The sequence below is a fragment of the Macaca mulatta genome, chromosome 2 (assembly GCF_049350105.2).
Source record: "Macaca mulatta isolate MMU2019108-1 chromosome 2, T2T-MMU8v2.0, whole genome shotgun sequence".
Classification (NCBI taxonomy): domain Eukaryota; kingdom Metazoa; phylum Chordata; class Mammalia; order Primates; family Cercopithecidae; genus Macaca; species Macaca mulatta.
In genome coordinates, this window is record NC_133407.1 from 153,604,992 (window position 1) to 153,631,676 (window position 26,685).

General features: G+C 50.7%; 1 protein-coding gene and 1 long non-coding RNA gene across 3 annotated transcripts in view; one reads left to right on the plus strand and one right to left on the minus strand.

Annotated features, from left to right (window-relative positions):
- Positions 1–210: 210 nt before the first annotated feature.
- Positions 211–12,196, minus strand: LOC106996816 (uncharacterized). The gene is made up of 3 exons (XR_001442878.3): positions 12,140–12,196; positions 4,003–4,090; positions 211–3,862 (listed from the first exon to the last, which is right to left on the minus strand). It is a non-coding gene; the product is annotated as an uncharacterized LOC106996816 (long non-coding RNA).
- Positions 11,309–26,685, plus strand: part of FGD5 (FYVE, RhoGEF and PH domain containing 5) — a 124,419-nt gene continuing 109,042 nt past the window's right edge. Inside the window, exons 1-2 of one of the 2 annotated variants that reach the window (XM_077993547.1) lie at positions 11,309–11,648; positions 20,004–22,623. In XM_077993547.1, the coding sequence (XP_077849673.1) occupies positions 11,636–11,648; positions 20,004–22,623 (2,633 nt within the window). In that variant the 5' untranslated portion in view covers positions 11,309–11,635. The remainder of the gene's footprint in view (positions 11,649–20,003; positions 22,624–26,685) is intronic. The other variant, XM_015130182.3, reaches the window with a different exon arrangement.

Sequence of the window (26,685 nt, forward strand, 5' to 3'; positions counted from 1 at the left end):
AGAGATTCCAGAGCCATCCTGCCTGGGTTCAGACCCCTACCCATCATGCAGAAGCCATAGGACTGAAGGCAAAAGACTTAGCCTCCCTGTGCCTCGAATTCCTTATCTCTCAAAGAGGAGACCAAAACTGCACCTCTCTCCAAGGGTTGTTGTGAAGATTAAATGAGTTAATATATGTAAAGCACTTACAGCCTGGCACACCGTAAGTCTCAACTATGATTGTTTCTTTATTGCTATGACCCAGTATTACACAAGTCATTATAATAAAACATTGGCAACAACCTAAATGTTCAACAATAGGAGAGTCACTAAGTCTAGCATGATTTCTCGATTTCAGTGGATACGATAGTAATTAAGACAGGGTGGTCTTGATGCAAAGATCAACAAATAGACACAAGGAACACAAAGGAAAGTCCAGGACTAGCCCAACATGTATAGAAGTGCCAAATTTATAACAGGGGAGACCCAGCAGTACAGTGAGAAAAGGTGTTTTAAATAAATGGTGTTGGATAAATTGGACATTCACATGGGAATAAAAAGATTCTTGACCCCTTCCTCACACCATACACCTAATTCTGTTCCCATGACCTCTGACCAGAATATTGGCTATGTGTATGTTCACTCAGCCCTGTGCATTTGAAAAAGGTAACATTATGAGCAAATGTGTGAACTTGAAATCATAAAGCCACTTCAAATGTGTGCAGACTGACGAGGAAGCCACGGTGAATTTGAGTGGTGTTGGTGGCTCCATGTGAGTGAAATCTTTGGTTGTGATGGTTGTCCTTTTAGGAAAATGAAAGACATTCCTTTATTTTGAAGTTAACTTGCACATCTCATCCAATCCAAGATTATCGCGGAGAAGGAAGGTGAATTTTAGGCAACGAGTAGTCAATAAGAAAGTTCCGATTTCCTTTGGAGAAAAAGGAAAACATGTTTTGTTGTCCCCCAACAGTGAGATGGAAAAAAATAACCAAGGGAAAAGTCACCCCACGCTTTCCTCGAGACCGTGGGCCCCCACCACTGTGGCGCCATGAGGAAGTCGAAGGTTGAGCGAGCAAAACATGTTTTCCTTCTGCAGGACATCTGTAGGAACTGTTGGAATCAATTATTGGAAAACACAAAAATAAAATAAACTCCAGCCCATGGTAAACATTATCCCTTCTTTCTGGGATCAGGAAAACAAAGGCCAGGATTGGGGTCAGCATGGAACAGTGGGCAAACACGAGCAGTAGGAGGCAGGGACCTGGGCTTCAGGTAGAGCAGGATGAATCTGGAACCTTCCTGAGCCTCAGTTTACCCATCTGCAAATTCATGATCCTGAGTCCACCTCACAGAGTTGGGGGTGAACATGCCATTTCACTCACTCAATAAATGTGTATTTTGCTCCCAGTCTGTGCCAGGCTGTGAGCAGGGGCTGGACCAGCTCCATGGCTATGCAACCAGTGCAGCCACACTGGGCCCCACATTGAGGAGGGCCCTGTGCTTGGCTCAGACCCCCACATGCTGCAGTGACATCTAGAAATTCTTAATTTTTGAAGAAAAGGTATTGCATTTTCATTTTGCACTGGACCCCACCAATTATGTCTCTGATCATCCGAGTGAGGCAAGAGCCAGTGTTGCTTTTAATTCCTCATCAGGTGCATCTGACCCCACTGGGTTTCCCCTAATGCTTGGTGTAAAGAAGGTGCTGATAAATGCGGGTTAAAATGAAGGTACAAGGAGAAGCCAGGGGTATGGATATTGTTCTACCACCCACCCAGGTGTGCCTGGCCACAAGGGGACCCCTTCACACCCTTGTAAGTGCTGCACCTGCCACTGTTTCAGGGGAAATTATCTCGATTTTGGTTGGGAGGATCTTGAGTTAAAACCAGGTATGTGGTCACAAATGACCTGGGGTCAGATCTTTCTGCTGCTTGCCAGCTGTGTGTCTAAGCAAGTCTCTGCGCCTCAGTTTCCTCACCTATGAAGAGGGTGATACATGCTTATATACAAGACATATATATGTGCAGGGTGCTTATGGTCCTGGGAGCACCAATAGCCCAATCAGCTCGAGGGGGCCCTGAGCTCTTACCTATGCAGACAGGCAGGGAGTGTCTGGATCCTGAGGGAGGTGTTTATAGCCAGCGGCAAATTCTCCTTGGGCTTCCAATTTAAGAATTTGACTTGACCCTGGGATGCTGTGCCTGGACAGTGAGGGCTGACTGCTGCTGCCTGTTTATAGGTGAGATGTGAACAAATGGTATTGGTTAACCAAACTATCAAGTCAGTGAGAAATGGCACGTGGATTAGATCTCCAAACACAATGTCCACCTGCTGAAGGACGTGAAATCCTAATTCACTGCCTACTATGTGCCAGGGACTTTGTAAACAATACTCAGTAAAAACAATCTAACATTGCCGACAGTTACCTGAGTGCCAGGCACTGGGCTAAGGGCTTCAGGGTCACCATCTTCTTTCATCTTCCTAGTGGGCATGTGCTGTAGGTGCCAGAAAAGCCTCATTTTAGATGAGGAGAGGGACACCCAGAAGCAACAGGGCCTTTCCAGGGGCTCAGGGCTGGTGAGCGGTGGGGCTGGGGCTCCATCCCAGCGTCAGAGTTCACACTGTAGGAAATAATCAGCCCGATTCAGTGTGCGGCTTCTGCTGGGGGTGGAAGGTGCTTTCCCCACACCCGCCCCCCTCATTAGGGACTCCCCTAAGCTGTAGAGGACCAGGCTTCAGCCTGGGACCCCCCTGCTGGAAGGCAGCTTGGAGGCTGCTTCTGCAGGGACTGTGTGTGTTGACAGCAGCCTCTTCTTGAAGGACAGAGTCCCAGCAGCCACAGGGCAATGGACCGGCGCCCAGAGCAGCCAAGTGTTTTAATGGTGTTCCCAGACTGGGCCTGATTCATTTCTCTAAGTGTCTGGGTTTTGGGTGGGGGGAGATGCACCCCCAGCAATTAATGATGTCGGTGACAGAGGTTCCCACTTGCCTCCCATGTCTGTACACACAAATGCACAATGCTCATTAAGCTAATTAATACGGTCTTTCCGGAGCCACTACCTCCCTCACCCTCTGCCAGAGGGCCGGCAGAGAGAACACAGTCTCCACTCTGGAGCTCAAATGGGGAAAATAAATCAGGAGTCGGCTCTGGTGGCTCATCAAAATGCCTCTCTTTAAACCATCACCCTTCCTGGTGCACTGGGGAAGGTGACATTGCTACCTCTGTTCTGCAAAGCCAGCACACAAGGGAAGGGTCAGCCCTGTGAGGACTGAGCTTCCTGTCCCCAGAATTTAAGGACAGGTGGCTGTCAGAGGTAGGAAGTTGGAGTCAATTGCTTGTCAGGGCCTTCCCGAGATGCCCCGACTCTCTAGAGCTGGGCACAACATGGCATGGACAGGCCCTAACCCTTAGACCCTACCACACACTGAGTGAATGATTAACGGCCGGGTTCTCCTCTGATAGCCTAGTTCGGACTTCAGGCTCTTTGGTGAGAAGGGAGTCCCTGTGTTCCCCCAACCCCAGGCTTTTAACAGGGCCTCCAGAGCCTTAACCCCCGTTTCTCCAAATGAAGAATCTCATTCCAGCTGCAGGGAATCTCACCTCACTGGGCCTGGGGTCAGGCATGGAAATGTGTATTATACCCAGCTCAGAAGATCCTTCAGATCAGGGAGTTTGGGCTCCCCTGCTTTAACCCAAAGGTGTGGACCTTGGCAGTGACCTTGTCAACTCCTCAGAAAGTCAAATCACCCTTTTTCATTCTCTGTGCATGAGGCCCCTTTCAGCTTGGTGGGAGGGTAAGCAGGAAGGCACAGGTTTACCCTGGGTTTACCCTCAACTCCTCTGGCATGAACCTTTACTTCTCTCAGTCTATCTCCTCATCTGAAAAATGGAGATAATAACACATCCCTTCCAATGCAATCAGCAACCAAAAAAGGTCCTGGCAATTGTACTTGCTCAATAAATGTTAGTTCTCTTATAGGGCGAACGTTTAACCTTTGCTCCCCGCACCCCCAACTAACTCTCTTGAGAGATAGTTCCTTGTTCTCTGTGCTGGAGATGGAGCAGCCGCCAGGCAAGACCCAGCCCTGCCCTCCCGGGATTGGCATTCTAATTGGGGAGACAGCACGCACATACACAGACAAATAAATGGGACAGTTTCACATAGGAATGAGTGCAGAGAAGGAAGAGAACTGGGTGATTGGATGGCAAGGGACTAGGGAGTGGTGTCAGAGGTGCCTCTGTGAGGGGGACATTTCAGACCTGAGAAATGAGAGGAGCCAGTCCAGCCATGTGAACATTTAGGAAGGAGTTTTCCAGGGGATGGAAATAGCAGGTGCAAAGTCCCTGGGGCTGGAGGACTCAGCAGAGTCAGGGATGGAGAGGAAGGCCAGTGTGGCTGAAGTGAGTGAAAAGGGGGAGGTGGTGGGAGATGGGGTGGGGAAAGGGGGCATGATGAGGCAGGTGGGGTGCTCGGCCTTAGGGGCTGCGGTGAGGAAGGAGGATGCTATTCCCAAAGCAACTGGTGAGCTGCTGTTGTGTGCAGCCACAATGCTGGGAGCTGTGCTCGTGGCATCTTTACAGCGACCACTGGGGGTGGGAGAGGGACAGCTGGTGGCCGGTTACGGAGAAGGCTGGGCTCCTGAGTGGTGGCCACATTTGGGTGCAGACCACAGAGTCTCCACCTTCCCCCACCCTCCACAACAACAAATGACTACCTCTCCCCATGACTCAGGTCTCTCCAGGGTTCTCAGGGCAAAGTCCCTTTCAGAGTCCCAAGTCCCTGTCACTCTGCACCGAATCCCACCAGTGCCCATGGCCAAAAGAAAACCTTTTACAATGTGAGTTAGAATCCATCCCTCCCCTGCTTCACCTCCTCTGTGGCGCCACATTTTTGTTCAGAGAATGAAACCCAAAGTCCTTGCACTGTGTGGCCCAGATGAGGGCCAGCCTCTCCACCCCTCTGAGTTCACTTCCATGTTGTCCTCCATCCAATGGGTATAACATCCAGATTTGCCTTTCCCTTGGAACGGTGGTGAGACTTGGGGGCTGTCCCTTGGGGGATGTGACCCCCAGTTGTCATCTGTATGCCCAGGAGAGGTTGGCGAAGAGGCTGTCAGCCAGGCTTGCCCTCAGAAGGGTTAATGTGGCCTCTTTGTCCCATGGTTGCCATAGGGACAGTTCCTGCCCTTCAGGAAGCAGGGAGAGCAGTTTCCTGTTTTGAAGAAGGCTTGAGGGCTGTTTTCCTCCAATCCGCCTGCCCAGAGAGGGGCAGGAAGCCTAAGGCCAGCCGCCCCTGCTGCTGGGTGTGTGGCGGAGCCGTGTCCACACCCAGTCAGCCAGGAGGGGCTGTTGTGGAAATGCAGCCTCGGGAAAAAGCCAAACAGGCCAGTGCAAGGAAAAAAAATGGCTGGCCGGAAGAGGGTGGCCGCTTCCTCCACAGACCTTGAATCCCACCCAGTGATAAAAATCCCACCCAGTGATAATAAAAACTCCAAGCTGGCCCTGCCCAGCCTCTGACTCCCCTCCCCCAGAGCTCAGTCCTTCCTTGGAGAGCCGAAGACTGCTGGACCAAGACCTTGAGGCCCCTGCCTACCCCTCTCGCCCAAATGCACTCCCACCCAGCACGCTGGATGCTCCGGCTTCATCAGATTTGGCCCCCATTTTCCATCCCCACCCCTGTCTGGAATGCCCTTGCCTCTGATGAGGGTGCAGATCAAAGCCCACCTCCTCCTGAAAGCCTTCCAGCATGCCTTTGAATCCCTGCAGCCCCCGAGGGTCAGGAACATTCATGAGTTCAGGTCTTATCTCCTCTTGTGGCACCCCGACTCCTGCCTTCCAGGTTTCCCACCTCCAGGCTTGCCCCTCTGACTCATCCACCACTCCAGCTACCACATAGCTTTCTACCACACAGGTCTGACCATGTCACCCCCTCCCCCAGACTATGGCTCCTCTTCACCTCCAGGGTAAAGTCCAGACTCTTTGGCCCACCATCAGTCAGAGAGCTTTCACATACATGTCCTGTGCTGTGACCACAAAAATTTCTCACCCTGCCTACCTGCCTTCCTCTTCCATCCCTCCAGGCGCTTGCTCAGGCGGTTTCCCTGTACCTACTAGGGACACCCTACTGCTGCACCTGGAAAATGCTGCCTGACCTTTCAGGCCCACCCCAAATGTCACCTCCTTTCCTCTTAGGGGTAAGCTTAATTCGATCCCCAACTTTCAGCTCAGCTGCCCTGCATGACTGTTAGCTGATCCCAGGCCCTTCTCTCTGACCACACCATGAACTCTTTAAGGACAGGGAAGTGAAGAGAGAAGAGAACTAAAATTCACTGAATCCTCACTTCAACCCAAGAGAGGTTTCATTATGCCCATTTTACAGAGGAGAAAAGTGAGGTTGCAGCGAGTTGAAATGACTTGCCCAAGGCCACAGAACCAGTACCTGGTGTGGTTGAGAACCTGCTCATCTCTCAGCCTGGGTGAGCATGGTAAGGGCGGTGGGGGTCCGAGCCAAATTTATCGGATGTCCCCCAGCAACGTGTGTAGCATGGGAAGGGAAGGGCAGCCTTGCTAAGACATCATTTCCCTCCCCCCTCTACCCCCCAACCCCGCCCCCTGCACCCCCAGCAGGTGTCTGGCTTAGATTTGTCCTCCCTGGAGCCAGGAAGGCAACTCAATTACTTTTCAGGGGAAGATAAGCCCCAGAGGCTGATGGTGTCACAGCCGTGGCACTGCAGGGTGAGCAGTCTGACACTGCAGGGACCAAGAGGTCAGCAGCTGAAGAGGCTGCAGGGCCAGGGTAATTTCCTTCTGAATAGCATGCATTTTCTTCTAGGTGACAAAAGGTGGACCTCGTGGAAAATGGGAAACACCGGGGGCCCCTGCCACGGGAGCGGGATGCAAAGGTGGCCGGCACGCGTGGGAACCAAACCCTGAGGGTCACCCCTTTCTGCGTGGGGGCCGGAAGCAGAGCCCAGGCCACGTCCACAGGCTGCTGCTCTGCTCTCGCACTGCCCTCCACTACCCCCAACTCTGCTCATTACAGCATGCACAGGGTGCTCAATAAGTGCTCCTTCCTGATCTTCTCATGCTCTGATTGTGGGGCTTGTGTGCCCCAGTTCCTGGTGAGCTGACTTTGTGAACATTTATGGAGCACCAACTGTGTACTAGACATCATTTATTAAGCACCCCCTGTACCCCTCTCCCGTACTGAATGCTTTAGATGAATGACCTCATTTACTGAGGAGACACTATTATCATTTCCATTTGATTGGGGTTGGGGAGGAGTATGCTGAAGTAGGTAAGAAGGCCAGCCCCAGAACCAGAGTCCCATGCCCACCACTTACCAGTTGTGTATTCCTGGGCAAATAAGTACCTTTGCCTCTCTGCACTGTGGCAGTCTCATCTGTAACATGGGGGTAATAACAATGCCTACAGCATGGGTTTGTTAGGAGGATTAAATGAGGTAATATATGCAAAACATATATCGAATGCACAAATATATCAGCATATAGCTCAGCAAATATCAGCTATTATGATTTGCAAATGAGGAAACAGGCTTAGTGACTCACCCAAGGTCACGCCCAGGTTAATGTGGCTCCTGACCACCACATCCCACTGCCTGTCTGGAGGCTTGGTGATGGGCACTTTCACATGAGCTCACAGAGCCTGGGGTGCTTTTTTGTTTCTGGAGAACGTGGCACATCCAGCTTTGGAGCTGGCTTAAAGGCTTCAGGCCTGTGGGAATAGGGAGCTGGATTTCAGTGATTTGGAGCTGGGGCTGCCATAACCCGAGCCGTGTTCAGGGAGGCAGTCAGCCCCAGATTGTCCAAGGATGATAAAAAGATGGGAAACATTTGCTGACTTGGAGAATGGTGCACTATGCATGTGCATGAGTAAGAAGTGTGTGGGATGGAACTTTGTGTGTGGGGAGGGTCCTGGGGTCTTAAAGGGTGCAGTGAGGGGTGACTTTGTTTTCGGAAGCCTCCGGAGAACCTGTCATCACCACCTCAGGAGTCTAAAGGCACCTGAGGGGTGGTACCATAATGCGAACACTGGTTGGGAGTCAGGAGATCTGTTTTCCCCACTAGTGCTCTCATTGGGCTGGTGGTGATTACATGTTGGGTGGCCTTCCTCAGCTAGCCTGGGAGCTCTGGGAAGCACAGGGTGAGGCTGGGCTGTGAAGCTGGCCAGGCACCTGGCACAAAGTAGGCACTCCATTCATTTTTGCTGAATGAATGAATTGAAGAAAGGAAGGAATGCCCAGGATTCCGGTCAAGATTCTGCCATGGTGACCTTGAGCAAATGTGGTATAAAGCAAACAGCATACGCCCTAGAGACAGACAGACCTGGGTCTGACTCCACCACTGCCTCTGGGTGTTGAAAAAGTGTCTCACCCCTCTGATCCCCAGCTTTCTCACCTGTAAAATGGGGACAATGATAAAAATCACTTTACATTGTCATGAGATATATGGAAAGGGTGGAGCACAGAGCTGATGCTCAGCAGGCATCCACTATTAGCATTTGTTATCACTATCATTGCTATGAAAGCCTGCTGTTACTGCCACTGTCTCCTCACCCCGCTGATGCACTGGAAATCCAAGTTCCTTTGATCCTAAGTTCCCCAGGCTCTGAGGCAGACATCTGGCTGGTCCTTGGTTGTGGCGGAACCATGGTGATGGTCCCCTTGGCCCCCACTTCCAAAGCTCCCGCTAGGTTTTCACCGCGAGGTTGCTGGCAGCTGCTGGCCATTCTGATTGTCCAAAGTAGATAGAAAGAGATGGCAGGAGGGAAAGAGCAAAAATAAAGGGGGAGAAAGGGAAAGCCTGCTCAGATGTCAATCTCGCTGGCATCTGCCTTAGAGTTTCCTGTCCTCCACCTTCCAAGCTCCTCCAGAAAAGCGTGGAGAGGTTCTTGCCCACAAAAGGCAACGCCAAGAACTGCAAGCATTCACAGAGTAGTAAATGGGTGAATGGGATGAGAGTCCTGGCTGGACTGTAAGGGCAAGTCACTTCCTCTCTCTGGGCCTCAGTTTTTCCATCTGTAAAATGGGGATATAATAACTCCTTTATAAAATTCTTGGGACAAAAACATGTGTTAAAGGCTCAAGAAAGTAGTGATGATGGTCATCACCCCCACACATCATGTCTTTTTGGGTATCTGCAGTCATTCCCCCTGAATTCAGTGAGTGGCTGTGGCTCAGTCCCATAAATACAACCACCAGTATTGGCAGTGGGTGTTTGTAAAGCCAACAGTGTCTCCCATCCATTTTCTCTTATTAGGAAAAGCAAACAAAGGAATAAGCATTTCAACTTCACAGCCCATCACTCCACACTATTGTGTGGCTTCAGCTACACAAGTTCAGACTTGTGTTTTTCCCAGCTGGCCTTGGTGCTATGGTCTTTTAAAGTAGACTTTGCTTAGCCTGAAGCCCAAATTCAACAGTAGTGGAAATGGCTTAGCCAAACCTTGAGGTCTCTTCCTGTCCTCCCTTCTCCTTTGCATGGACTAACAGTGAAGAGTAACACTGGCAGTGAATTGAATTATCTGAGCCTCCCTCACCTGCTCCTGCCCTGGGGGTTCTAGGGTATTTTGCTTTTATTTCTAATCTCAGAAACAAGATCAATTTTTTAAAAAAATATATTTTCTTTTTGCATCAAATATTGAAGCGATTTATCCACTCACTCATTTGTATCCACATTTAAACACAGATATACCTGCCCACACCTTGTATACCACCAACTCTACCACCTCCCTCAACTCCACCACCTCCCTCAACTCCACCACCTCCATCAACTCAATCCACTCCCTCACCTGTCCCACCTCCATCACCTCAACTGTCTCAACCGCCTCCACCACCTGCATCACCTCCTTCAGCTCCACCTCCACCACCACCACCTCCTTCATCTCCTCCAGTTCCACCACATCCACATCATCTATCAATTCCACCACCTCCAACTCTTCCACTACCACGGGGTATATTATGTCCTCCAGCTACGCCATGATTTCCACAACTACGTCCATCACCCTCTCCACCTCCACCACCACCACCTCGACCTCCTCTCCACCACCACTGGTTTCTACTACCACCTCTTCCTTCTTCACCTCCGACACCACCTCCACCTTCTCTGTTTCTGCTACTACCACCTTCGCCACCTCTACCACCTCCACCATCACCTCCATATCCATTCCTGCCACACTTCCATGCATGGACCCATAAAATGTGTATCAAGAGCCTATCTAAATAACACCAAATTCTGCCACAGATTTTCTATTCGAGTCACAACTATTTCTCCACAAAAGCCTGGAGGATTAAGGACTCTGGGGCAGCTCAGAGATGGAAAGGACTTTGAAAGGATCAAATTCAGTTCCTAATTTTACAGCTGGGGAAATCAGATCCACCTCCAGCACCACCTCTGGACACTCCTCCAGCAGGCCAGGGCTTCTCCCATCTCGGCGAATTCTTTGCCCCAGCAATTCCCTCTACTGGGAAGGCCTCTTTTTTGGCTGAACCCTCCCCACTGGGGTCCTCCTCTGAGCTCCCACAGGCACCTGTGCGTTCCCATTCGAGCACGAGCCTTGGGGTAGCAGAACTATCTGCTTTTGTCTGTGTGGACAAGCAGACTGGGAACTCCTGGAGGGTGGAGGCTTGGTCTACAGCGCCCTGCACCAGGCAGGTATCTGCGAGAGGCTGCGAGGTGTGTGCTGAGTGGAAAAGGAGAGGCTTCTCATTAACTGGGTCTCCCTTCCAATGTCACCTCCTCATGGAGGCCTTCCTTGATCACCCAGTCTCTACTCCGGTGGTTCTCAAACCTGGAGGGTTTGATAAAACACGAGGTTTCTGATTCAGTGAGGCTTGGGAGGGCCCCGAGAATGCGTGGCGCCCTCTGAGAGCCATCGCTCAGCCCCATTGCCCTGGTTTCCCTCCCTCGCTTTGAAATGGTGTCTCCACCGACTTCCTCCTGTCTAAGCTCCCTGAGGGCAAGAATTTGGGGCTGTCTTGTTCCGTGCTCAGCGCAGAGGCTGGCGCGGCACTGAACGAATGCCCATAGTCAAAAATAAAGGGATAGATGGTCCGCTGGGCGAAGGAGCCAGGAACACCCCAGAAGCCCAACTCACTGAGTTCTCGTCCTTAGAACCCCAGCGCCTCCCACGGTGCCCATGGCCACGGCCCCTTTAAATGTGCGCAGGGACGCCCCGGCCCTCGCCTCCCTGGATCCCTGACCGAGCAGGAAAAAAAAAAAATCCTTCCTCTTCGGGAGCGGAGGAAATGTCTAGGAGGGGGCGGAGGCGCGGCTGCGGCGCAGGCAGAGGCTCAGGCGGAGGCGCGGCGGCCAGAGCGCAGCGCGCCCGGAGCCAGGAGCGGACGCGACGCCCCGCGCTGCCCCAGCCGCCGCCCCCGCGATCGCGCCCCCTCCTCCTCCCCCAGCTGCCCCCGCCCCGCACCCCCGCCCGGCGGCCCCGCCCCGGAGGCTCGCGCCCCGCGCCCCTACTGCCCTGCGCGCCGCGCGGAGTCCGAGGCGCGCCGGGGCCGCGCGGGCGCCAGGGGGTGCGGGCCCCGCGGGGCGGCCGCGGAGGGAGGCAGTGTGCAGAGTCGCACTGGGACCTGCGGACGGACTGACGCGCGGACGGCGGCCCTGGCTCCGCGCGCTGAAGATGAACAGAGCAGGTAGGAGGCCCGGCGACCTCCGGCGCCGAGGCACGAGCGCGAGGAACCTTGGCCGGGCGCTCCAAGTTGGAGCTGCCAGGGCGCCCGGGGCAAGCTGCCCGAAATACCCTGACCTTCCCGTGCCGCTCGGCCTCGGCCAAAGCGTGCGCGGCTCCGGGGTCCCCTCGCCGAGGAGGCTGAGAATCGGGGGCCCCCGTCCGAAGCGCCCTGCCTCGGGGACCTTCTCAGCCTTGGCGAGGCCGCGCCCTTGCCGTGCGCGCCAGTACCCCACTCCCACGGCGGTCTCCGGAGTGACTGTCCCTTCCGCAACGGAGAAAGACGCCCCTTTCGCAAAAGCGACTTGGTCGGGCCCCAAAACCTTTGCCCTCCATTCCCCACCGTCCCGGACAGGTCCTTGCTCATCTATCAGGGGCCACACCTGACCCACGGGACCCATCCGGAGCTCTCCCCGACTCCGGGACCAGTTCCCAGTCCTTCAGTACTTGGCACACAGGAACGAGGATTCCTGCTCCCTTCGCTCCCCATAGACCCCGAGGCTTGGAGCTCACTCTCCAGATGAGCCTATAAAGCCTTAAATTAATCCCCCTATAGCGCACCCCTCCCTCGCAGCGCCCTGGCCGGGGACGTTCATCGTGCCTCTCCTGGGGGACCCAACTCCAAGGGGACACTCCTGGCCGCCGCGCTGAGCCTCTCCAGGTTCCCCCACCCCCAGTCCGTCGTGTTCCTGCTCTATGAATTTGACTCCCTCAGCTCATCCCTGCAGTTCAGAGATTCCGTGAAATCAAAATGTGTTTGAAATCGCAGGGATCCCTCCAGAGTAGTGCCATTTAACGGATTTAGAAAGTGAGACTCGGAGATGGGTGGTGCCTGAAACCCAGTCCTCGGGATTCCCAACTCCATCTACGGGGAGCGCAGAAAGTTCCCTTAAGATGAGAGTTTGCAAGGGAACAGACCCCGCTAACTTCATCTGCCTGCCAAGGAGCAATCACCACTCTCTTTTCTTTTTCTCACAGAATTTAGTAGAAGGCAGCCCGCTCCCCGACCAACACCCTTGTCCAAAGCCATACTCCAAAACACACATCCCTAAAGAAACAGGAAGCCACCATTTTGGCTGTCTTGGAACCATATCCTGCTGGTGTGTGTGTGTGTATGTGTGTGTGTGTGTGTGTGTGTGTGTAGGATTTTTTCTTTTAAAAATCTTTTTAATGAAAAAAAGTCATTGTTTTAGCAGTGAGGTGCAGGCTGCGCGTTCAGACAGTCTGAAAGTGTGGCAGTACCTCCCGTGTCCAGGCCCTGTTACTGCTGGGCATATAGGCACCTGGACAGTTAGTGAGTGTGGGTCACAGAATTGGGGAGCAGGATCGGGGATGCCACTTTTCGGGAATGGAAGAGGTGGCAACAGAGGCCCAGAGCCCAGCCAGCCACTGCTTGGAAAGGGGGTTGCCTCCTGCCTGTGCTGGCATGGCCTGAACAGAGCCAGGCTAGCTTCTTCCTACACTCCTAATAAAACTCGCGTTGTAACAATGGTGAGAGCGACTCCAGTTTTCCCACGTTTTCCTGCATGAGGCTTGGGCAGACCCTCCCTTCTCTGAGAATCTGGGGGATGGAGTGAGTTGGAATAAACTTAGAAGCAGGTTTGGTCCCAGGAAATCTTAGTCGTTGTCACTCTTGGTTTCAGCCTTCCTGTAATTTGTCTTCAGTGTAAACCTGGTTCCTTTTTCAATGTGATGGTAATGATACCAGCCTCACATTCAGACCATGCACCATGGTCTGAATTTCCTGATCACGTGGCTTGGTGGTTCACAGACTCCATAGGGCTGAATCTCAGAACCATCATATGCTTAGTTATGTGACCTTAAGCAGATTATTTAACCTCTTTACACCTCAGTTTCTTTATGTGAAAAACGGGGTTGTTAAGATTAAATAGACTAAAACATATAAGGTGCCTAGAAAAAAGTGTCTGTCGCATAGCAACCAGTAAATACCAGCTAATATTTATTGGGTATTTACTATGACTTGGTATTGCTTTTAGGTGTTTTACTTCTGTCAGTTTATTTAGTTTTCACAGTCACCTTATGAGGTGAGTACCATTGCCATCCCCATTTTATAGATGGTGAAATTGAGGTGCAGAGATTTTATGGTCACTGGCTTATTGAAGGGCTGAGACAACATTGAAACACAGACTGTCCAGCCTGAGAGCCTGCTTTTTTATCCAGTGCCTAACACGTAGTAGGGGTGTAGGAAATGTTTGCCAGTCGACTTTATTAGACATCATGTCTGTTATTTTCCTGAACTTCTCAACAGCCCTATGAAAAAACGGGGTATTTCGTCATTTTACCAAAAAGGAAACTGAGGCTCGGAGAGGCAAAATGATGTGCCCAAGATCACAGAGCCGATGTATAGCAGGGCTGGCATGGAAGCGCAGCCTTCCTGAGCCTCTTCCCACGCTGTCCTGTGCTGTCTTGCTGGTAGTGCCCTGTCGTGGATCACTGGACCAGCCTAATAGCAGCCTAATTAGAAATCATCAGGCTTGGCTTGGACATTCCAGCAGGCACCCAGGAATGAAAGTTACATTAAGATGTAATTGGAAGGTGAAATTGGAAGATAATTACTCTTGCAACATATGGTTATGAGACTTCCAGGGGGAGTATAGTGAACTGCAGCTGAAACAGACTTTGTAACTGAAGATGGGATGTCAGAGGATGTCTTAAGAAGAGCCAGGAGTTTAGAAGGCTGTGGTCGGCCAGAGCAAACCAGACTGACTGTTTGGTCCAGTCCCTTCACTCTACATATGGGGAAACTGAGGCCTGGAAAGGGGAAGGGACTTGCCCAAGATCACACCTCCAGTTAAGGCAGAGCCAGGTGTGAAGATCAGGGCTCCTGGCTCCCCACCCAGTGCTCCTCCCAATACCCCTGCTAATTGAACTTCTACGTAGCCGACAAGGGAGAAGCAAGCACGAACATGTGAGTGACAGATATTTAATTAAAATAGAGAGAGAAAATATAAACTGGTACCAGGGGGCTGGCTGGGGATTATTTCTATCACTAGAAGCTGTTAAAAATCTCTTCCTCCTGTCAGTGTGATTCCCCCACCCCCTAGTTAACTCCTGGCATCTTGGCTCAAAGGGTGTTTGGAGTTTGAGTCATCCTCAGGCATAGCAAATTGCCAGGAGGCCCTGGGCATTAGTAACTCAGGGTGAGGAGGGACTGACCCCCAGGCTCCGTGATACAAGGAGAGGGAAGGTTCACACCATAGCCTTCTCCAGAGGAACTCAGGAGAGCCCAGAAGGTCCGTCAGCTACATCCATGCTGGGTTCTGGACAGCAAATCCAGAGGAGGAAACTGCGGCTCTGATTTAGCCTATAGTTTCGCCCTACCATACCCTAAAGCTCAGCATACCTTAAAGTTCCCTGGAATGCTGTATCCAGGTGGAGCCTGTTTTTTAATTGTGAATATCCTCCTGTCCTTCAACCTACACTCAGTGCTCTCGCTTTTCTGGGTCTTCTGTAGGCAGAATTGCGCTTAGACCCAGATAACATGATGCTGAGGTCAGGAGCTCTATCTGGCTCCCTTTTGTGAGGCGGGTGAGTAGGAGGGGGCAGAGCTGGATGCTCTCATGTTCTTGATCTGTTTGCACCCTCATTTCTGCTGGCTGGGGCCCCCAGAGCTCCCTCCTTGGCCCTGCCCTCTTCTCTGTCCTCTGGTTATCTCATCAGGCTCCTGCCTTAACTTCCATCTCTATGATGGTGACCTCTAGTCAGACCTATCTTCAGAAGCCATAGCCTGCTTCACATCTCCAGCTGCTTGACATCTCCACCAGGGTGTATAATAGGTGACTGTGACTGGAGTTTGACCCGTGCAAACTGAAATTCTGGGTTTCCCTCCCCAGCACCTACAGTCTTTCCTGTTCCAGTTGGCAGAAACTTCACCTTCATAGTTGCTCAGACTCAAAACCTTGGTGTCGTTCTTGACTTTTCTCTTTCTTTTACACCCCACATTCATATGGTCAGCAGATCCCCTCAGCTCTCCCTTTCTGTTCAGAATCTGACCTCTTTTCACCTCAGCCTGGTCCAAGCCTCCATCATCTCTTGCTTGGATAATTGCAGGAGTCTCCTCACTGGTCTCCCGCCCTTCCGCACCATTTCAGTTTATTTCAACATATTAGGCAGAATGTGCATGTCCATCTGCCCAAAATCCTGCAATGGCTTCCCACATCACTCTGGGTCAAAGCCCGAGTCCTGCCATGGTCTACAAGGCCCTGCGTAATCTGCACCCTCCTATGATTCCTCTAGCCTTGTCTGCTTCTCCTGCTTGATCACTCGCTCCCCTCCGGCCATGCTGGCCTCTTCGCTGTTTCTTGGATGCCAAGTGAGTCCTAGCTTTCCTCACCACTTGCATGTCTTTGCTCACATGTCCTCTCAGTGAAGCCTATGCTGGTCACTCTATCTAAAATTGCAAAAAAAAAAAAACAAAAAAAAAAACAAAAAAACTCCTAATCATTTTCCATAGACTTTATCATCATCCAGCATATGATATGTACTGTACTTACCCTTTCTCTTGCATATCTCCCACCATCTCTTAATACAAGGTCCCTGAGTCTGGGGGCTTTGTTACAATTATTGATGCATCCAAAGAATCTAGATGAGGGCTTGGCACTTAGTTGGCACTCAATCAATATGTATTTAGTGGAATTAGACTAAGAGAAATTGAATGGTAGCAAATTAAAGCTAGTTGTTCACTTTCTGGTCAGTTGGTAGTTCTGAGCCCTGGACCCAGTCTTATGTACTTTTTTGTTTTTTGAGACGGAGTCTTGCTCTGTTGCCCAGGCTGGAGTGCAGTGGTGCAATCTCGGCTCACTGCAAGCTCCGCCTCCCGGGTTCACGCCATTCTCCTGCCTCAGCCTCCCAAGCAGCTGGGACTATAGGCGCCCGCCACCATGCCCGGCTAATTTTTTGTATTTTTAGTAGAGACGAGGTTTCACCGTGTTAACCAGGATGGTCTCGATCTCCTGACCTCGTGATCCGCCTGCCTCGGCCTCCCAAAGTGCTGGGATTATAGGCGTGAGCCACCGTGCCCAGCTTACATACATTTTTTAACTGCCCAGCTGTTTCTGGTCACCCTGGACTTAGTTTCCCTGCATTTTATCCTTCTCTGCCTCACTAGATGCTGGGACCCCTGAGTCTCCATCATAGAGGAAACACTCTGTGGCAAAAAGGGGATGGCAGAGGGTCAGGTGACAACACCAGAAAGCAGGAAACGCAGGTTCTACCACAGCTCTGCTCTGGAGTTGCCAGGTAGCCCCACACCAGTCACTCACTCTCTCTGTGCCTCAGTTTCCTCATCCTTCATTGAGGGTCAGATGAAGCCTTTCTGGTTTTGGCTTGCCTTGATCTCAGAGGGGGTGTGGCTGAAGCACTCTGCGCCTGGGGCTGGGAGCACAGGACAGATGCTGAGTGTTTGCCATTCCCAGAGGCGCCTGTGGGGAAGGCATTTTCTTGCAGGATCATGCCTCAGACACCCACCATAACCTTTGCCTAGGAGACAGTGCCTGAAGATCAATAGCTTGATTGGATGAAGGACTGGGTGGGAGGGGGTGATGTAGCCAAGGTGATGGTCATTTTTCATGGTCCACCTGTCCCTTTATCACGTCTCATGGCACCCATGTGAAATGCCCACCTGTTAAGGATGAGAAATGAGAGTCCCACCCCCAAAGAATAATTTTGCGCCAATGCCTGCCACCCAATGTTGACAGTGTGAAGTTCATATTACGTAGTGTATCGGTGTAGAGCAAGACTTCAACCAAGGGAAGATCTGGGGTAGGCAAAGATGGACTTTATCTGAACAACAGCTATTATTTATTGAGTATTTCTATGTGAAGGCCTGCTATTGAGCCTTTTTTATATATTATGTAGCCTTTAATTTTTAAAACAACCATTGAGGGTAGGTGCTTTGTGGCACCCATTTTACAGATGAAGAAACTGAGGCTGAGTTTCATAGCTGATAAGTAGCAAAGTCAGGATTTGACCCAGATCAGCCAGGCTCCAAAGGTTCCCTCTGTTACCCCACCCTGACAGGTAGCTGAAGCGTATCATTTCAAGCTCCAATTTTTTGTTTTTCACTAATTTGGATAGATATTTTTCTAAACTAGGATGCACTTGACTGTGTATGGAAACAAGGAGTTTGATAGTCACTATTTCTAGAAGATTCTGGGTCATTGTATGGATGTCGGTGGTTGGCCTGGGCATTGATGTGGATGAAATGGTGTGGATTATAGGTTTGATGCAGTGGCTATTTTAACCTTTAAATCCATTGGCACTGACACCAACTTTGGCTTCAGAAATACTGAAATTGAGGTGCCAGTGGTACAGTCCCATGAAGAAGTCTAAACCAGTTAGAGCTGTGCTGCACAGTACGGTAGCCACCAGCCACATGTGGCTAGTGAGCATGTAAAATGTGGCTAGTCTGAATTGAGATGTGCTGCAAATGTGAAATGCATATTCGGTTTGGAACACTTAGTAATAAAAGAATGCCAAACATCTCATTAATACATTTTATATATTGATTACATATTGAAATAATATTTGGATATTTTGAGTCCAATAAAATATATTGTTAAAATTACTTTTATCTTTTTTTTTTTTGAGACGGAGTTTTGCTCTTGTCACCCAGACTGGAGTGCAGTGGTTCAATCTCGGCTCATTGCAACCTGTGCCTCCCAGGTTCAGGTGATTCCCCTGCCTCAGCCTCCTGAGTAGCTGAGACTACAGGCGTGTGCCACCACACCTGGCTAATTTTTGTGTTTTTAGTAGAGACGGGGTTTCACCATGTTGACCAGGCTGGTCTCGAACCCCTGATCTCAAGTGATCAGCCCGCCTTGGCTTCCAAAAGTGCTGGGATTACATGTATGAGCTACCACACCCAGCCTTGCCCATTTATATTTAATGTGCCTATAAGATAATTTAAAATTACCTATGTAGTGATATATGTGGCTCACATACCAGGGACAGCCCTGGATTAGAGATTAGTGGTGTTAGGTGCTTCAAGGACAAAAGTGGGCCTAACATGCATGGGAAGAGAAGAGTTTACTGGCAGAGACCTCCTCCTGGCAGTCTGCTTCATCTTCCCTCCTGTTAGGAGCCAGGCTGTTATTTTGAGGCCACTTGTGTCATACCCAAGCCTTAGTGGGAATGGAGCTGGGAGATTAGACCATGCTGAAGGGGAAACGTGGGAGTCCTAATCCATGGGTGGTGGGGATCCAGGCAGTACTTTTGAAGCAGGGATGTTGGGATGGAGATGGATTCTATGTCCGCAGTATGCAAGGGAGCTTAGGGGGCCAGGCAGGTGACAGGGAAGCCAGGGAGGAGGCATGAGCAGTCTTGTGGCAGAGAGATGCTGAGCTCAAAAGTTGGCAACCACTCATTTGACCGTTCCCCTTCTCTAGATCCTTCCTATCCTGCAAATCTTAGCTAAAATGTCACCTTCTTCAAGAGGTCTTCCCTGGCCACAGCAGCCCATGCTTCTCTAATTCCTGTTGCACTGTAGTCTGCACCAAATCTTTTATTCTGCCATGGTCAGTAGGTCCTCAGCATCCACAGGGAAGAGACCTTTTGCAGATATCCATGTTGGCAAGTACTATATAATTTCTCCCATGAAATTTGGGTGTAGGCCTGGCTGGACACAGTCCTGAAGCATGCAGATTCCAGACATGACCCCCAGCAGAAGCACACATCACTGTTTCAAACCTTTGGAGTGTCATTCATGAAGGGATGAGATGGCAGCTCTTCAGTCATAATAGTCCAAGGGTCCCTGGCTCTACCCTCCAGTTATTCTAACTCAACAGTGAGTTCTCAGCAGAGTCTGTCTTCTCTTGACCCTAGGAGACCCTGCTGTCTGCAGTGCTATGTGTGTAGCTAGTGGGTACCCAATGGAGTAGCTATAGAATGGGGGCAATGTAAGCTCCATGAGGGCAGCAGGGAGGGTGACGGCAAGTTCAGCCTTTTCTCGTGGTCGCTGGCTCATAGAAAGTGTTTATCAGTAGCTGCTGGATGAATGAATGCACTGACCCGGACACTTCATTTGAGGAGCGCAGGATTTCATTTGGTTGATTTTCATTAGTTGGCTGTGTGTAGAACAAAGGTCTGTTCACCTTGTTTGCAGAATGAATCTTTAGTGGAAAATCAAGGGGTTTTAAAGATTCTGGTGGAGGGCATAAGCCTAACACGAAGCACGGGAGGTGGGCTTCACATGGGCGGATGGAACCATCTGCAATGTCCCCAGCAAGTGGTGTGTAGGAGACTCTGAATGGAAATAAAGTTAATTGTACTTTTTCTCCTTTTCTCTATTTTTGTCCTCTAGATTCGCCAAAACCACCTGTTGCTCCCAAGCCAAAGACTACCAGTCCACTGACGCCAGTGACTCTGCCCAAATTCCCTTCCTCACCCAGGCCCGATAGTCTTCACAGTCCAAACTCCATGTTCAGGGGTCCGAAGCCCCCCATTGCCCCCAAGCCCAGGCTGACTGCCCCAAACGAGTGGAGAGCCAGTGTGTACCTGAATGACAGCTTGAACAAATGCAGCAACGGGCAGCTGCTCTGTGTAGACAGGGGGCTTGATGAAGGGCTCCGGTCCATCCCGAAGTGCTCTGAGTCAGAGACTGACGAGGATTACATCGTAGTCCCCAGGGCTCCGCTGAGGGAGGATGAACCCAAGGATGGGGGCAGTGTGGGAAATGATGCCCTGATGTCTCCGGAGGCCTCTGGAGAAGAGGAAGAGGAGCGTGAGGCGGGAGGCGAGGCATGTGGCCTGGATGGGGCAGGAGCTGGTGAGGATTTGGTGGCCCCTGCTGCTCCAGGGGCAGGAGTGCTGAGCAGGGAGGGTGAGGAGGGCACAGACCTCGCTCCTGAGGATGAAGGGGAGGGCTGCGCTGATGAACCAGGGACACAGGAGCAGGTGTCCGGAAGTGAGGAGGAAGAGAAGCTGGTGCAGCCACACAGGGAGTGCAGCCTGGAGGACGGTGATTCTTGGGCTGGAGAGGCAGTCTTCCAGAGTGACCTCCTGCCTCACATCCATGGAGAGGAGCACGAGCCCCCCGACACCCCTGGCGAGGCAGAGGAGGATGATGGGGAAGGCTGTGCCAGCACAGACCCAGCAGGGGCAGATGAGGGTTTGGATTCTGACAGGCCCACGGAGGACATGGGACAGGATGCTGAGGAAGCCAGCGAGGAGCCCCCTGAGAAGGAGGAGCCGGCCACGGGGATCCAGGAGGCAGAGACGGCCACAGACGGCCCTGAGGTTCTTGAGGAGGGATGTGAAGAGGCCATGGGTGTCACAGGTGGGGAACAGGTCGACCTCGGTGAACCACCTGACCACGAGGAGGAAACCAACCAAGAAGTGGCAGCTGCCACCCAGGAGGACCACTCACAGGATGAGCCCACCGAGGAGAGCTGCCAGATCATCCCTTTTGAGAATGACTGCACAGAGGACTTTGTGACTTCCCTCACAGGAAGCCCCTATGAGTTCTTCCCAACCGAGAGCACCTCTTTTTGCAGCAAGAGCTGTTCTCCTCTTTCTGAATCAGCAGAAGGTTTAGAATCAGAGCAGGCACCAAAGTCGGGGCTGTGTGCGGAGGAGAACCCCGTGGTGGGGCCTTCGTGTGGCTCTGTGCAGGGTGGAGCGGCCGCCCCCGATGTGGTGGTCGTACTGGAGGAGGAGGCCTTGGATGATGCACTGGCCAACCCCTATGTGATGGGAGTGGGCCTGCCGGGTCAGGCGGCCCCTGGAGAAGGAGGGCAGGCTGCATCGGACGCCCTGGGTGGTTATGGCTCGAAAGAAGAAATGAACTGTGAGTCAGAGGGTGGCCTGGTCTCTGCTGACAGGAAGAACACCAGCACGAGGACCCGGCCCCACTCTGGGAAGGTAGCTGGCTATGTCCCAGAAACCGTCCCTGAAGAAACCGGACCTGAGGCAGGCTCGTCAGTCCCTGGCATTGGAGGTGCCACAGAGGAAGTGGGAAAGACGCTTTTGTCATTGGAGGGGAAGCCCCTGGAAGCCAGCAGGGCCTTGCCAGCAAAGCCCAGGGCCTTTACTTTATACCCTCGGTCGTTCTCCGTGGAAGGCCGAGAGATTCCGGTCTCCGTGTACCAGGAGCCTGAGGGGTCAGGGCTGGATGACCATAGGATAAAGAGGAAAGAGGACAATCTCTCTCTGTCGTGTGTGATTGGCTCCTCTGGGAGTTTCTCCCAGAGAAACCACCTTCCGTCCAGCGGCACCTCCACGCCTTCTTCCATGGTCGACATCCCACCTCCTTTTGACCTGGCCTGCATCACCAAGAAGCCCATCACAAAGAGCTCTCCCTCGCTCCTGATCGAGAGCGACTCCCCAGACAAGTGCAAGAAGAAGAAGTCATCCTTTAAGCGGTTCCTGGCGCTGACATTTAAGAAGAAGACCGAGAACAAATTGCACGTGGATGTGAACGTGTCTTCCTCTAGGTCCTCTTCAGAATCCAGCTACCACGGGCCTTCCAGGATTCTGGAAGTTGACCGGAGAAGCCTCAGTAACTCCCCTCAGCTTAAGTCTCGGACTGGGAAGCTCCGGGCTTCTGAATCCCCCTCCTCCCTCATCTTTTATAGAGATGGCAAGAGGAAAGGTGTCCCCTTCAGCAGGACGGTGTCCAGAGTGGAGTCCTTCGAAGACCGCTCCCGGCCACCCTTCCTGCCCTTGCCACTGACCAAGCCACGGTCCATCTCCTTCCCCAGCGCTGACACTTCAGACTATGAGAACATTCCAGCCATGAACTCGGACTATGAGAATATCCAGATTCCACCCCGGAGACCTGCCAGGGCTGGCGCGTTCACGAAGCTGTTTGAAGATCAGAGCAGAGCCCTGTCCACAGCAAACGAAAATGATGGCTACGTGGACATGAGCAGCTTCAACGCCTTTGAGAGCAAACAGCAGAGCGCAGACCAGGACGTGGAAAGGTACCTGACGTTCTTTTTCCTTTCTTGTTCGACAGCTGTAACTATCCAAGAGGCAGCATGGGTGTGAGGTACAGATGGACTTGCTTTCCAGCCTCAGGCTCTGTTTCTTACTAGCTGTGTTGACTTGGGGTGAGGGGCTTTGTATCTCTGAGCCTCAGTTACTTCATCCGTGAGATGGGACTCATGCTACCTCACGGTAGGGGGTTTAAGAAAATCAGAGTAAGGCCGGGTGCCATGGCTCACGCCTGTAATCCCAGGACTTTGTGAGGCCGAGGCGGGCAGATCATAAGGTCAATAGATTGAGACCATCCTGGTCAACATGATGAAACCCCATCTCTACTGAAAATACAAAAATTAGCTGGGCATGGTGGCGTGCGTCTGTAGTCCCAGCTGCTTGGGAGGCTGAGGCAGGATAATCGCTTGAACCTGGGAGGCGGAGGTTGCAGTGAGCCGAGATCGCGCCACTGCACTCCAGCCTGGTGACAGAGCGAGACTGTCTCAAAACAAAAGAAAATCAGAGTAGATATTCTGTGTGAAAGCAGTGTATAAAATGCCAAATATGGTACATGTAAGAGCATTTTTGTTTACATTATTTGGGAGACAGTTCTCATTATCTCCTAGATAGATGGCTTTGCTACTACTCTCTGAGACAGTCACCAAGAGAGAAGGTTCTGGAATCTTGCCAAACTAAATATCTTTCACATCAGGAAAATACCCTAAATTCGGATTGATACCTTTTTGTTGAGTAAATATACACTGTATGCAACAGGGAGCTAGAAAAGACTATTTAAATGGTTTAAAGAGCTGATGGTGCCCTGAGCTACATTTCTGAATGGAAGTCTTGAAGAGCTACATCCAAGCTTGTTTTTTTTTTTTTTTTTTTTTTGTTTTTGTTTTAATTGATTCACTTTGGAAGTGAGAGTGAGACACCGAAGTTATTGAACAACAGTGGGGGTGTTCTGACCCTACCTTCCCAAGACTGACTGAATGCCCCTCATTGATCATCCCAAGTGGATAATTGCCAAATCTTGCCGTTCCTCGTGGAATTGTGGACACAACTTAAATGGGATGCAGTTTGCCCTAAACTATCTGCACTGTTTGGGGCCACCTGATCTGAATTAACGAAAAACCAAAGTGGTTGTGATTTTAAAAGAAACCCTGTGATTCTTTTCCCTCACGTGCAGAAACTTAAACCAGTCCTACACAGCTGTTGTTGCTAGGAATTCCTAGGGGACCCGCAGTCTTGCCTAGATAAGGATGATTTGCAATTAGCATTAGCTGTTGTTGGAGTAGAGCTGCTAGGAAGTGTTTGCATGGATAATTCTCTTGAGTATTTTTCATGGTTCCCCATCCCGGCTCCATCTTCTCCCTATCCCAAGTCTGGGTAAGGCGATTTATTTATTAGTTCTTTCTAGGATGAAAAGATTTGTTAAGGCGATTTATTTATTAGTTCTTTCTAGGATGAAAAGATTTGTTTGCTAGAGCAAAGGTAAACACCAGCACAGCCCGAGGGACTGAGTTTAATTTGGAGAATGTGGACTCATGCGAGCTGCAAGAGGGGTAGAGAGGCAGAGCCAACAGTTCATTGCATTAATAACAGTCGGCGTGAGTGGACAAGACCTGTCCCCAGCCGAGTGCCTCCTAGCACTGAGGAAAGCAGAACCAAGCTTTGCAACAATAAACTCTGTGCTGGAAGAGACTGCTCACCTCTAACAGGTGCTTGAAATCCTCCAGCCACAGGGAACCCATCACTCCTAGTGCTGCCTCATCGGGTGCTAGGTACTCTGATCATGAAGAAGAGTTTCTTTCTGACTGAGGCATATACTGTTCCTCTCTAAATCCCTCCCCAACTCATGGCTCTTCTCTCTCAAGCCAGGTGAGGGAGCTTATTTCATCTTTTTTACAACAGCCCTTCAAAAATCGAAATCTGCCTCTGTAGAATCACAGAATTTTATAGCTGGAGGAAACTTCAGACACAAGTCCTGTTCCAGAAGAGGAAACTGTGACACAGAGAGGAAAAGTCACTTGCGTAAGATCTCTCAGTAAGTTACTGGAGAAATCAGTGTCCAAACCCAGACTTCTTGACTTCTGGATCAGGAATTTGTAGTGAATTATGTGAGGGAATACCAGGTCGGGTTGTGCAGGCTGTGCACCGTACAGTCCCAAGGGTAAGTTCTTCACCTTTTGGTCTATGTATGGTGCCACCTGGGGGGTGCAGTGCACAGGCTGCTTGGCTATATGTGAAGGACCTGTTGCCTTGATCTGTACTTTGTGCAAAAACAAAACAAAAAGGCCTTTTCATCCAGACAGTTATGACAATAGGGAATAAAATATCTAAGACAACGCTAAAGCTCCTGGATCGTGACTGCTTCCTGTGTGCCAAGCACTGTGCTAGGTGCTTTCTTTGCATTAGCTCACATTTGATGCTACAGCCTAGGGCCTTGGTTGAGTGTCTTGAACTGTTAGACTCTGAATTTCAAAAGCACGGTTGCACCACTCTGATGCTGTTTCGCCAAAGGCCAGACTGACTGGGATAAATCTCCCATGCAGGAACCACATCCTCTTGGACATCAATCAGTGAGCAAAGCTTTCTTCCGCTTTCCTGCATGAAACAGATGAAAGCAAAGGGGGAGAAAAATCCCCACTTTGGGCTGGAGCAGGTCTGGGCAAGGGAGGTTTGAGACTCATATTGCCGAGAGGCATGAGTGACTGCCGAGGGGCTGGGGGACCCTGCTTGTTTGCCTGAATGGGGGCTTTGAGTACAGAGTGGAGGGGGTGCTGCTGATCTGAGACCTGTGCCCAGGGGTACTTGGAGTTGGATGGGATGAGAGGGTGGGGAGGCAGTTCCTTCCTCTTTCTGCTACCTGTCCTGCCCCATACCTTGCTTTAGTGTGAGGATTAGAGGCAGAAGCCAAAATAAATACCCATAGCTCTGACTGAAGGCAGGTCAGTGCACCAGACATGGATTCAAAACCTAAGGTCCCCGCACTTGTTATGGGACCTTGGAAGAGGCTGGGCCGCAGTTTGCCCATCTGTAAAATGGTGAGGTTGGAGCAGTTGTGTATTTCTCAACCTTTCACCTTTCCTGGACTGCATTTACCATTTCCATTATACTGCCTATACTTTGACTTATTATTTTTCTTTAAATCAGCACATCTTTTTTATTTAGAAAAATGTAACGGAAACTTTTTGTCACTATTGGGAAATGGAAAAACAGTATCAGTTGCCATAAATAGAAAGCAATTGTAAAAATAAGATAGAACAGTGAAACAACACGGGTAAAGACTAGCTTGAGGTGATTCCTTGCCAAGGCTGGGAACTGGAAGCCTGGTCTCTTCGTTAAACAGGGAGAGGTGTTAAAGACATGTGTGCGCCACGTGGAGACTTTCTACCTGGCAAAACCAGAAGAATCCAAAAGGACTAAGAACGGAGTAACTCTCTCATGGTGTGATTCCGTGTTATTTAAATCCAAGCCCTTTTTCTACTAAAAGTATCTCCCTTCAAGAAACAGCATATAATAGAATTCAGAGAGCCCTTAGTGACCCTGAAACTGAGTGAGCAGCAGCTCAGGGTCTAATGGATGATTGTAAAGTTTCTTCTGTGTAGTTACTTCCTTTGAGATTTGCACAGATAGTAGCATGTTAGTAGCTATGGTAATATTGTTACCAGTCTTTTATAAAACAAATGTATTACCTGTGTCCATTTTTTCAATGGTATACAAAAGAAGGTTTTATCATTCTTTAGTTTAAAATGTATACCTAGGCTGAGTGCAGTGGCTTATGCCTGTAATCCCAATACTTTGGGAGGCCAAGGCAGGAGGATCATTTGAAGCCAGAAGTTTGAGACCAGCCTGGACAACATAGTGAGCCTCCCATCTCTACATATATGTGTGTGTGTGCATATGTGCATATGTATATATGCACACACACACATATATAAATAGCCGGGCACGGTGGTACGCACCTGTAGTCCCAACTGCTCAGGAGGCTGAGGCGGGAGGATCACTTGAGCCAGGAATTTCAGGCTACATTGAGCTGTCATCACGCCACTGCACTCCAGCCT